Genomic DNA, 12,500 nt, shown 5'->3' with positions numbered 1-12,500 from the left:
CTGGCAACCCAGTCACTTTATAGTCAGTAGGGAACAGCAGACACTTTTCAATCTGGCATCCCAGTCACTTTATAGTCAGTAGGGAACAGCAGACGCTTTTCAATCTGGCAACCCAGTCACTTTATAGTCAGTAGGGAACAGCAGACGCTTTTCAATCTGGCAACCCAGTCACTTTATAGTCAGTAGGGAACAGCAGACGCTTTTCAATCTGGCAACCCAGTCACTTTATAGTCAGTAGGGAACAGCAGACGCTTTTCAATCTGGCAACCCAGTCACTTTATAGTCAGTAGGGAACAGCAGACGCTTTTCAATCTGGCAACCCAGTCACTTTATAGTCAGTAGGGAACAGCAGACGCTTTTCAATCTGGCAACCCAGTCACTTTATAGTCAGTAGGGAACAGCAGACGCTTTTCAATCTGGCAACCCAGTCACTTTATAGTCAGTAGGGAACAGCAGACGCTTTTCAATCTGGCAACCCAGTCACTTTATAGTCAGTAGGGAACAGCAGACGCTTTTCAATCTGGCAACCCAGTCACCTTATAGTCAGTAGGGAACAGCAGACGCTTTTCAATCTGGCAACCCAGTCACTTTATAGTCAGTAGGGAACAGCAGACACTTTTCAATCTGGCAACCCAGTCACTTTATAGTCAGTAGGGAACAGCAGACACTTTTCAATCTGGCAACCCAGTCACTTTATAGTCAGTAGGGAACAGCAGACACTTTTCAATCTGGCAACCCAGTCACTTTATAGTCAGTAGGGAACAGCAGACACTTTTCAATCTGGCAACCCAGTCACTTTATAGTCAGTAGGGAACAGCAGACGCTTTTCAATCTGGCAACCCAGTCACTTTATAGTCAGTAGGGAACAGCAGACGCTTTTCAATTTGGCAACCCAGTCACTTTATAGTCAGTAGGGAACAGCAGACGCTTTTCAATCTGGCAACCCAGTCACTTTATAGTCAGTAGGGAACAGCAGACGCTTTTCAATCTGGCAACCCAGTCACTTTATAGTCAGTAGGGAACAGCAGACGCTTTTCAATCTGGCAACCCAGTCACTTTATAGTCAGTAGGGAACAGCAGACGCTTTTCAATCTGGCAACCCAGTCACTTTATAGTCAGTAGGGAACAGCAGACGCTTTTCAATCTGGCAACCCAGTCACTTTATAGTCAGTAGGGAACAGCAGACGCTTTTCAATCTGGCAACCCAGTCACTTTATAGTCAGTAGGGAACAGCAGACGCTTTTCAATCTGGCAACCCAGTCACTTTATAGTCAGTAGGGAACAGCAGACGCTTTTCAATTTGGCAACCCAGTCACTTTATAGTCAGTAGGGAACAGCAGACGCTTTTCAATCTGGCAACCCAGTCACTTTATAGTCAGTAGGGAACAGCAGACGCTTTTCAATCTGGCAACCCAGTCACTTTATAGTCAGTAGGGAACAGCAGACGCTTTTCAATCTGGCAACCCAGTCACTTTATAGTCAGTAGGGAACAGCAGACGCTTTTCAATCTGGCAACCCAGTCACTTTATAGTCAGTAGGGAACAGCAGACGCTTTTCAATCTGGCAACCCAGTCACTTTATAGTCAGTAGGGAACAGCAGACGCTTTTCAATCTGGCAACCCAGTCACTTTATAGTCAGTAGGGAACAGCAGACGCTTTTCAATCTGGCAACCCAGTCACTTTATAGTCAGTAGGGAACAGCAGACGCTTTTCAATCTGGCAACCCAGTCACTTTATAGTCAGTAGGGAACAGCAGACGCTTTTCAATCTGGCAACCCAGTCACTTTATAGTCAGTAGGGAACAGCAGACACTTTTCAATCTGGCAACCCAGTCACTTTATAGTCAGTAGGGAACAGCAGACACTTTTCAATCTGGCAACCCAGTCACTTTATAGTCAGTAGGGAACAGCAGACACTTTTCAATCTGGCAACCCAGTCACTTTATAGTCAGTAGGGAACAGCAGACACTTTTCAATCTGGCAACCCAGTCACTTTATAGTCAGTAGGGAACAGCAGACACTTTTCAATCTGGCAACCCAGTCACTTTATAGTCAGTAGTCAAACTCTCACTATAGTCAGTAGTGAAACAGGTTGTCACCAATCTAGCAATCCACTATCACTACAGTTAGTAAGAAACAGCAAGCTCACGCCAACCTCACAACCGACCTTAATTCTAGTCAGAAGTGAAACAGGTTGGCGCTTACCAATTTGGCATCTCCATAGGTCGTTTATGGTAACACTAGGTATTCCCTGAGCCTATTAGACTGAATACACATTGCCAGCCAGCAGCCAGTTGCTCATGAATCACAGTCGTCTGACTGCGACTGGCAGGGGACAAAGCCGGTGGCGGAGGCAAAATGGACATTCATCTCAGTTGCCGTGGCACTACTAGTGCTGTTGGCTAGGATCCCAAGGGCCATTAAGACTGGCCTCTGACTGCGTCTGGTCTCTCTCAACTGGCTAAGACTGGGCTTGAAATTCACAACACGTCCCATGGTAGAAGTAGGAGTAGGATCCCCTTTCCATACCACTGCTACTCTGAGACTCCCTGTGAATAATATACACCTGGTTTTTATGCTATGGTCATGTTGTGGTGTGTCTCTGTCACACAGCTTTTAAGACTCACACACTGCAGAGTTTACCAAGCATAACGAAGAGTCTTACCCCGAAGTTGGAGGCATTGAAGCGGTCACATGCGGAGACGTTGGTGATGGTCGTAGGATGGGCGTAGAAGGCGTTGATATTGGCCAATAGAGTACTCATCACAGCAGGAATACCAGACAACATGTACTTAGAGGACAGACAGGCAAAGTGACTGGAGAGAGAGAGAAAGGGAGAGAGACAGAAGGATGGAGAGAGAGAGAGAAAGGGAGAGAGACAGAGGGATGGAGAGAGAGAGAAAGGGAGAGAGACAGAGGGATGGAGAGACAGAGAAAGGGAGAGAGTGAGGGATGGAGAGAGAGAGAAAGGGAGAGAGAGAGAGGGATGGAGAGAAAGAGAGAGAGAGACAGAGAGAGAGAGAGATGGAGAGGGATGGAGAGACAGAGAAAGATAGAGAGACAGAGAGGAAGTGAGATTAAGAGAGGGAATGAGATGAAGAGAGGGAGTGAGATGAAGAGAGAGACAGAAGGATGGAGAGACAGAGAAAGACAGAGAGGGAGAGAGAAAGAGAGAAAAATAACATGTTATTTCTCCATCAGCCATCTCCTTGATTAATTTACTCAGTGTTATTGATGAGCCTACTCAGTGTTATTGATTAATTTACTCAGTGTTATTGATGAGTGTACTCAGTGTTATTGATTAATTTACTCAGTGTTATTGATGAGTGTACTCAGTGTTATTGATCAGTGTACTCAGTGTTATTGATCAGTGTACTCAGTGTTATTGATCAGTGTACTCAGTGTTATTGATCAGTGTACTGTAGTCCTCAGTGTTATTGATGAGTATACTGTACTCCTCAGTGTTATTGATGAGTGTACTGTAGTCCTCAGTGTTATTGATCAGTGTACTGTAGCCCTCAGTGTTATTGATCAGTGTACTGTAGTCCTCAGTGTTATTGATGAGTGTACTGTAGTCCTCAGTGTTATCTATCAGTGTACTGTACCCCTCAGTGTTATTGATGAGTGTACTCAGTGTTATTGATGAGTGTACTCAGTGTTATTGATGAGTGTACTGTAGTCCTCAGTGTTATTGATCAGTGTACTCAGTGTTATTGATGAGTCTACTCAGTGTTATTGATGAGTGTACTCAGTGTTATTGATGAGTGTACTCAGTGTTATTGATCAGTGTACTGTAGTCCTCAGTGTTATTGATCAGTGTACTGTACTCCTCAGTGTTATTGATGAGTGTACTGTAGTCCTCAGTCTACACACACACACACACACACACACACACACACACACACACACACACACACACACACACACACACACACACACACACACACACACACACACACACACACACACACACACACACACACACACACACACACTAAGTTATTGGACTCACGTCATGGCCTGGTAGATGGACTCGATGCCATAGCGCAAGGCGAACTCGTCCACGATATTCTGATGCACCTCGTCAAAGTAGACCTTCCATGCATCATCTCCAAAGGCAACAGGTATCTTCACTACCCCCTGACCCACAACGTCAGTAGAGTAATGGAACATGTTCTAGAGAGGGGGGAGAGAGAGTGAAAGAGAGAGAGAGAGAGAGAGAGAGAGAGAGAGAGAGAGAGAGAGAGAGAGAGAGAGAGAGAGAGAGAGAGAGAGAGAGAGAGAGAGAGAGAGAGAGAGAGAGAGAGAGAGAGAGAGAGAGAGAGAGAGAGAGAGAGAGAGAGAGAGAGAGAGAGAGAGAGAGAGAGAGAGAGAGAGAGAGAGAGAGAGAGACACAGAGAGAGAGAGAGAGAGAGAGAGAGAGAGAGGAGGGAGTTTCCCTTGTTTCTATGCTTTCTGTAGTCACAATATATAGTATACACTGTATAACATGTGATGTGTTACCTCATGCAGGCTGGTGTACTGAGCGTGGTAGGATGCTACTTTCTCCTCCCCTTCAATCTCCACACTGATCTGTAACCTGATGGCCCCAGACACTGCTGACTTATCAGTCCTCTTCTCTGTAGGGAGAGAGACACAGATACACACTGTCAGAGACAGACACACAGATCCACACTGTCAGAGACAGACACACAGATCCACACTGTCAGAGACAGACAGATCCACACTGTCAGAGACACAGATCCACACTGTCAGAGACACAGATACACACTGTCAGAGACAGACAGATACACACTGTCAGAGACAGACACACAGATCCACACTGTCAGAGACAGACACACAGATCCACACTGTCAGAGACAGACAGACAGATCCACACTGTCAGAGACAGACACACAGATACACACTGTCAGAGACAGACACACAGATACACACTGTCAGAGACAGACAGATCCACACTGTCAGAGACAGACAGATACACACTGTCAGAGACAGACACACAGATCCACACTGTCAGAGACAGACACACAGATCCACACTGTCAGAGACAGACAGACAGATCCACACTGTCAGAGACAGACACACAGATACACACTGTCAGAGACACACAGATACACACTGTCAGAGACAGACACACAGATACACACTGTCAGAGACAGACAGACAGATCCACACTGTCAGAGACAGACACACAGATCCACACTGTCAGAGACAGACAGACAGATCCACACTGTCAGAGACAGACAGACAGATCCACACTGTCAGAGACAGACACACAGATACACACTGTCAGAGACAGACAGACAGATCCACACTGTCAGAGACAGACACACAGATCCACACTGTCAGAGACAGACAGACAGATACACACTGTCAGAGACAGACACACAGATCCACACTGTCAGAGACAGACACACAGATCCACACTGTCAGAGACAGACACACAGATCCACACTGTCAGAGACAGACACACAGATCCACACTGTCAGAGACAGACACACAGATCCACACTGTCAGAGACAGACACACAGATACACACTGTCAGAGACAGACACACAGATCCACACTGTCAGAGACAGACACACAGATCCACACTGTCAGAGACAGACACACAGATACACACTGTCAGAGACAGACACACAGATCCACACTGTCAGAGACAGACACACAGATCCACACTGTCAGAGACAGACACACAGATCCACACTGTCAGAGACAGACACACAGATCCACACTGTCAGAGACAGACACACAGATCCACACTGTCAGAGACAGACACACAGATACACACTGTCAGAGACAGACAGATCCACACTGTCAGAGACAGACAGACAGATACACACTGTCAGAGACAGACACACAGATCCACACTGTCAGAGACAGACACACAGATCCACACTGTCAGAGACAGAGACACAGATACACACTGTCAGAGACAGACAGATCCACACTGTCAGAGACAGACAGACAGATCCACACTGTCAGAGACAGACACACAGATCCACACTGTCAGAGACACACAGATCCACACTGTCAGAGACAGACACACAGATCCACACTGTCAGAGACAGACAGACAGATACACACTGTCAGAGACAGACACACAGATACACACTGTCAGAGACAGACAGATACACACTGTCAGAGACAGACACACAGATCCACACTGTCAGAGACACACAGATCCACACTGTCAGAGACAGACACACAGATCCACACTGTCAGAGACAGACAGACAGACAGATACACACTGTCAGAGACAGACACACAGATCCACACTGTCAGAGACAGACAGACAGATCCACACTGTCAGAGACAGACACACAGATCCACACTGTCAGAGACAGACACACAGATCCACACTGTCAGAGACAGACAGACAGATCCACACTGTCAGAGACAGACACACAGATACACACTGTCAGAGACAGACACACAGATCCACACTGTCAGAGACAGACACACAGATACACACTGTCAGAGACAGACACACAGATCCACACTGTCAGAGACAGACACACAGATCCACACTGTCAGAGACAGACAGACAGATACACACTGTCAGAGACAGACACACAGATACACACTGTCAGAGACAGACACACAGATACACACTGTCAGAGACAGACAGACAGATCCACACTGTCAGAGACAGACACACAGATACACACTGTCAGAGACAGACACACAGATACACACTGTCAGAGACAGACACACAGATACACACTGTCAGAGACAGACACACAGATCCACACTGTCAGAGACAGACACACAGATCCACACTGTCAGAGACAGACACACAGATACACACTGTCAGAGACAGACACACAGATACACACTGTCAGAGACAGACACACAGATCCACACTGTCAGAGACAGACACACAGATACACACTGTCAGAGACAGACAGACAGATCCACACTGTCAGAGACAGACACACAGATCCACACTGTCAGAGACAGACACACAGATCCACACTGTCAGAGACAGACAGACAGATCCACACTGTCAGAGACAGACACACAGATCCACACTGTCAGAGACAGACACACAGATACACACTGTCAGAGACAGACACACAGATCCACACTGTCAGAGACAGACAGACAGATCCACACTGTCAGAGACAGACACACAGATCCACACTGTCAGAGACAGACAGACAGATACACACTGTCAGAGACAGACACACAGATCCACACTGTCAGAGACAGACACACAGATCCACACTGTCAGAGACAGACACACAGATCCACACTGTCAGAGACAGACACACAGATACACACTGTCAGAGACAGACACACAGATACACACTGTCAGAGACAGACACACAAATCCACACTGTCAGAGACAGACAGACAGATCCACACTGATCCACACTGAGACAGACAGACAGATCCACACTGTCAGAGACAGACACACAGATCCACACTGTCAGAGACAGACACACAGATCCACACTGTCAGAGAGACAGACAGACAGATCCACACTGTCAGAGACAGACAGATCCACACTGTCAGAGACAGACACACAGATCCACACTGTCAGAGACAGACACACAGATCCACACTGTCAGAGACAGACACACAGATCCACACTGTCAGAGACAGACACACAGATCCACACTGTCAGAGACAGACACACAGATCCACACTGTCAGAGACAGACACACAGATCCACACTGTCAGAGACAGACACACAGATCCACACTGTCAGAGACAGACAGACAGATCCACACTGTCAGAGACAGACACACAGATCCACACTGTCAGAGACAGACACACAGATCCACACTGTCAGAGACAGACACACAGATCCACACTGTCAGAGACAGACACACAGATCCACACTGTCAGAGACAGACACACAGATCCACACTGTCAGAGACAGACACACAGATCCACACTGTCAGAGACAGACAGACAGATCCACACTGTCAGAGACAGACACACAGATCCACACTGTCAGAGACAGACAGACAGATCCACACTGTCAGAGAGAGACAGACAGACAGATCCACACTGTCAGAGACAGACACACAGATCCACACTGTCAGAGACAGACACACAGATCCACACTGTCAGAGACAGACACACAGATCCACACTGTCAGAGACAGACAGATCCACACTGTCAGAGACAGACACACAGATCCACACTGTCAGAGACAGACACACAGATCCACACTGTCAGAGACAGACAGACAGATCCACACTGTCAGAGACAGACACACAGATCCACACTGTCAGAGACAGACACACAGATCCACACTGTCAGAGACAGACACACAGATCCACACTGTCAGAGACAGACAGACAGATACACACTGTCAGAGACAGACACACAGATCCACACTGTCAGAGACAGACAGACAGATCCACACTGTCAGAGACAGACACACAGATCCACACTGATCCACACTGTCAGAGACAGACAGACAGATCCACACTGTCAGAGACAGACACACAGATACACACTGTCAGAGACAGACACACAGATCCACACTGTCAGAGACAGACACACAGATCCACACTGTCAGAGACAGACACACAGATCCACACTGTCAGAGACAGACACACAGATCCACACTGTCAGAGACAGACACACAGATCCACACTGTCAGAGACAGACACACAGATACACACTGTCAGAGACAGACACACAGATCCACACTGTCAGAGACAGACACACAGATCCACACTGTCAGAGACAGACACACAGATACACACTGTCAGAGACAGACACACAGATCCACACTGTCAGAGACAGACACACAGATCCACACTGTCAGAGACAGACACACAGATCCACACTGTCAGAGACAGACACACAGATCCACACTGTCAGAGACAGACACACAGATCCACACTGTCAGAGACAGACACACAGATACACACTGTCAGAGACAGACAGATCCACACTGTCAGAGACAGACAGACAGATACACACTGTCAGAGACAGACACACAGATCCACACTGTCAGAGACAGACACACAGATCCACACTGTCAGAGACAGAGACACAGATACACACTGTCAGAGACAGACAGATCCACACTGTCAGAGACAGACAGACAGATCCACACTGTCAGAGACAGACACACAGATCCACACTGTCAGAGACAGACAGACAGATCCACACTGTCAGAGACAGACACACAGATCCACACTGTCAGAGACAGACAGACACACAGATACACACTGTCAGAGACAGACACACAGATACACACTGTCAGAGACAGACAGATCCACACTGTCAGAGACAGACACACAGATACACACTGTCAGAGACAGACACACAGATCCACACTGTCAGAGACAGACACACAGATCCACACTGTCAGAGACAGACACACAGATACACACTGTCAGAGACAGACACACAGATCCACACTGTCAGAGACAGACACACAGATCCACACTGTCAGAGACAGACACACAGATCCACACTGTCAGAGACAGACACACAGATCCACACTGTCAGAGACAGACACACAGATACACACTGTCAGAGACAGACACACAGATACACACTGTCAGAGACAGACACACAGATCCACACTGTCAGAGACAGACACACAGATACACACTGTCAGAGACAGACACACAGATCCACACTGTCAGAGACAGACACACAGATCCACACTGTCAGAGACAGACAGACAGATACACACTGTCAGAGACAGACACACAGATACACACTGTCAGAGACAGACACACAGATACACACTGTCAGAGACAGACAGACAGATCCACACTGTCAGAGACAGACACACAGATACACACTGTCAGAGACAGACACACAGATACACACTGTCAGAGACAGACACACAGATACACACTGTCAGAGACAGACACACAGATCCACACTGTCAGAGACAGACACACAGATCCACACTGTCAGAGACAGACACACAGATACACACTGTCAGAGACAGACACACAGATACACACTGTCAGAGACAGACACACAGATCCACACTGTCAGAGACAGACACACAGATCCACACTGTCAGAGACAGACAGACAGATCCACACTGTCAGAGACAGACACACAGATCCACACTGTCAGAGACAGACACACAGATCCACACTGTCAGAGACAGACAGACAGATCCACACTGTCAGAGACAGACACACAGATCCACACTGTCAGAGACAGACACACAGATACACACTGTCAGAGACAGACACACAGATCCACACTGTCAGAGACAGACAGACAGATCCACACTGTCAGAGACAGACACACAGATCCACACTGTCAGAGACAGACAGACAGATACACACTGTCAGAGACAGACACACAGATCCACACTGTCAGAGACAGACACACAGATCCACACTGTCAGAGACAGACACACAGATCCACACTGTCAGAGACAGACACACAGATACACACTGTCAGAGACAGACACACAGATACACACTGTCAGAGACAGACACACAAATCCACACTGTCAGAGACAGACAGACAGATCCACACTGTCAGAGACAGACACACAGATCCACACTGTCAGAGACAGACACACAGATCCACACTGTCAGAGACAGACACACAGATCCACACTGTCAGAGACAGACAGACAGATCCACACTGTCAGAGACAGACAGATCCACACTGTCAGAGACAGACACACAGATCCACACTGTCAGAGACAGACACACAGATCCACACTGTCAGAGACAGACACACAGATCCACACTGTCAGAGACAGACACACAGATCCACACTGTCAGAGACAGACAGATCCACACTGTCAGAGACAGACAGACAGATCCACACTGTCAGAGACAGACACACAGATCCACACTGTCAGAGACAGACAGACAGATCCACACTGTCAGAGACAGACACACAGATCCACACTGTCAGAGACAGACACACAGATCCACACTGTCAGAGACAGACACACAGATCCACACTGTCAGAGACAGACACACAGATCCACACTGTCAGAGACAGACACACAGATCCACACTGTCAGAGACAGACACACAGATCCACACTGTCAGAGACAGACAGACAGATCCACACTGTCAGAGACAGACACACAGATCCACACTGTCAGAGACAGACACACAGATCCACACTGTCAGAGACAGACAGACAGATCCACACTGTCAGAGACAGACACACAGATCCACACTGTCAGAGACAGACACACAGATCCACACTGTCAGAGACAGACACACAGATCCACACTGTCAGAGACAGACAGATCCACACTGTCAGAGACAGACACACAGATCCACACTGTCAGAGACAGACACACAGATCCACACTGTCAGAGACAGACAGACAGATCCACACTGTCAGAGACAGACACACAGATCCACACTGTCAGAGACAGACACACAGATCCACACTGTCAGAGACAGACACACAGATCCACACTGTCAGAGACAGACAGACAGATCCACACTGTCAGAGACAGACACACAGATCCACACTGTCAGAGACAGACAGACAGATCCACACTGTCAGAGACAGACACACAGATCCACACTGTCAGAGACAGACAGACAGATCCACACTGTCAGAGACAGACACACAGATCCACACTGTCAGAGACAGACACACAGATCCACACTGTCAGAGACAGACACACAGATCCACACTGTCAGAGACAGACAGACAGATCCACACTGTCAGAGACAGACACACAGATCCACACTGTCAGAGACAGACACACAGATCCACACTGTCAGAGACAGACAGACAGATCCACACTGTCAGAGACAGACACACAGATCCACACTGTCAGAGACACACAGATCCACACTGTCAGAGACAGACACACAGATCCACACTGTCAGAGACAGACAGACAGATACACACTGTCAGAGACAGACACACAGATACACACTGTCAGAGACAGACAGATACACACTGTCAGAGACAGACAGATACACACTGTCAGAGACAGACAGACAGATTCACGCCGTCAGAGACAGACAATCAAAGGTGGGAGACAATGAGCCAGTTAGACAGTGAGTCTACAGTGAAACATGTTGTGATTGGTTTGGTGCTTTGTCCTCTTTAGCAATATTTCTCTCAAGTGTCCCTCTCTCCCTCCCTCAGCCACCCAAGGCAGATGCTTCTGAATATTAATCAGTGGAGACGACTCTACTGGCTCCCCTCAATATGTTAAACAGCTACACACTGAAGCCTCAGTCCCCTCATCCAGCTGGTCCTGGGGCTGAGTTCACAAACCTGTTCTACAAACACACTGAAGCCTCAGTTCCCTCATCCAGCTGGTCCCGGGGCTGAGTTCACAAACCTGTTCTACAAACACACTGAAGCCTCAGTCCCCTCATCCAGCTGGTCCCGGGGCTGAGTTCACAAACCTGTTCTACTAACACGCTGAAGCCTCAGTCCCCTCATCCAGCTGGTCCTGGGGCTGAGTTCACAAACCTGTTCTACAAACACACTGAAGCCTCAGTCCCCTCATCCAGCTGGTCCTGGGGCTGAGTTCACAAACCTGTTCTACTAACACGC

At 47.9% G+C, this 12,500-nt stretch overlaps 1 protein-coding gene across 1 annotated transcript in view; it reads right to left on the bottom strand.

Moving 5' to 3' along the window:
• The window catches only part of LOC118378335 (protein unc-13 homolog B-like), a 92,616-nt gene that overhangs the window by 50,368 nt on the left and 29,748 nt on the right, over window positions 1-12,500 (bottom strand). The window contains exons 10-12 of the mRNA XM_052460967.1: window positions 4,503-4,618; window positions 4,012-4,175; window positions 2,665-2,815 (exon numbers count right to left, since the gene is read on the bottom strand). Of these exons, the coding sequence (XP_052316927.1) occupies window positions 2,665-2,815; window positions 4,012-4,175; window positions 4,503-4,618 (431 nt within the window). The remainder of the gene's footprint in view (window positions 1-2,664; window positions 2,816-4,011; window positions 4,176-4,502; window positions 4,619-12,500) is intronic.

The sequence above is a fragment of the Oncorhynchus keta genome, chromosome 14, assembly GCF_023373465.1.
Source record: "Oncorhynchus keta strain PuntledgeMale-10-30-2019 chromosome 14, Oket_V2, whole genome shotgun sequence".
NCBI classification, from domain to species: Eukaryota; Metazoa; Chordata; class Actinopteri; order Salmoniformes; family Salmonidae; genus Oncorhynchus; species Oncorhynchus keta.
This window is presented reverse-complemented; position numbering and strand designations above follow the sequence as displayed.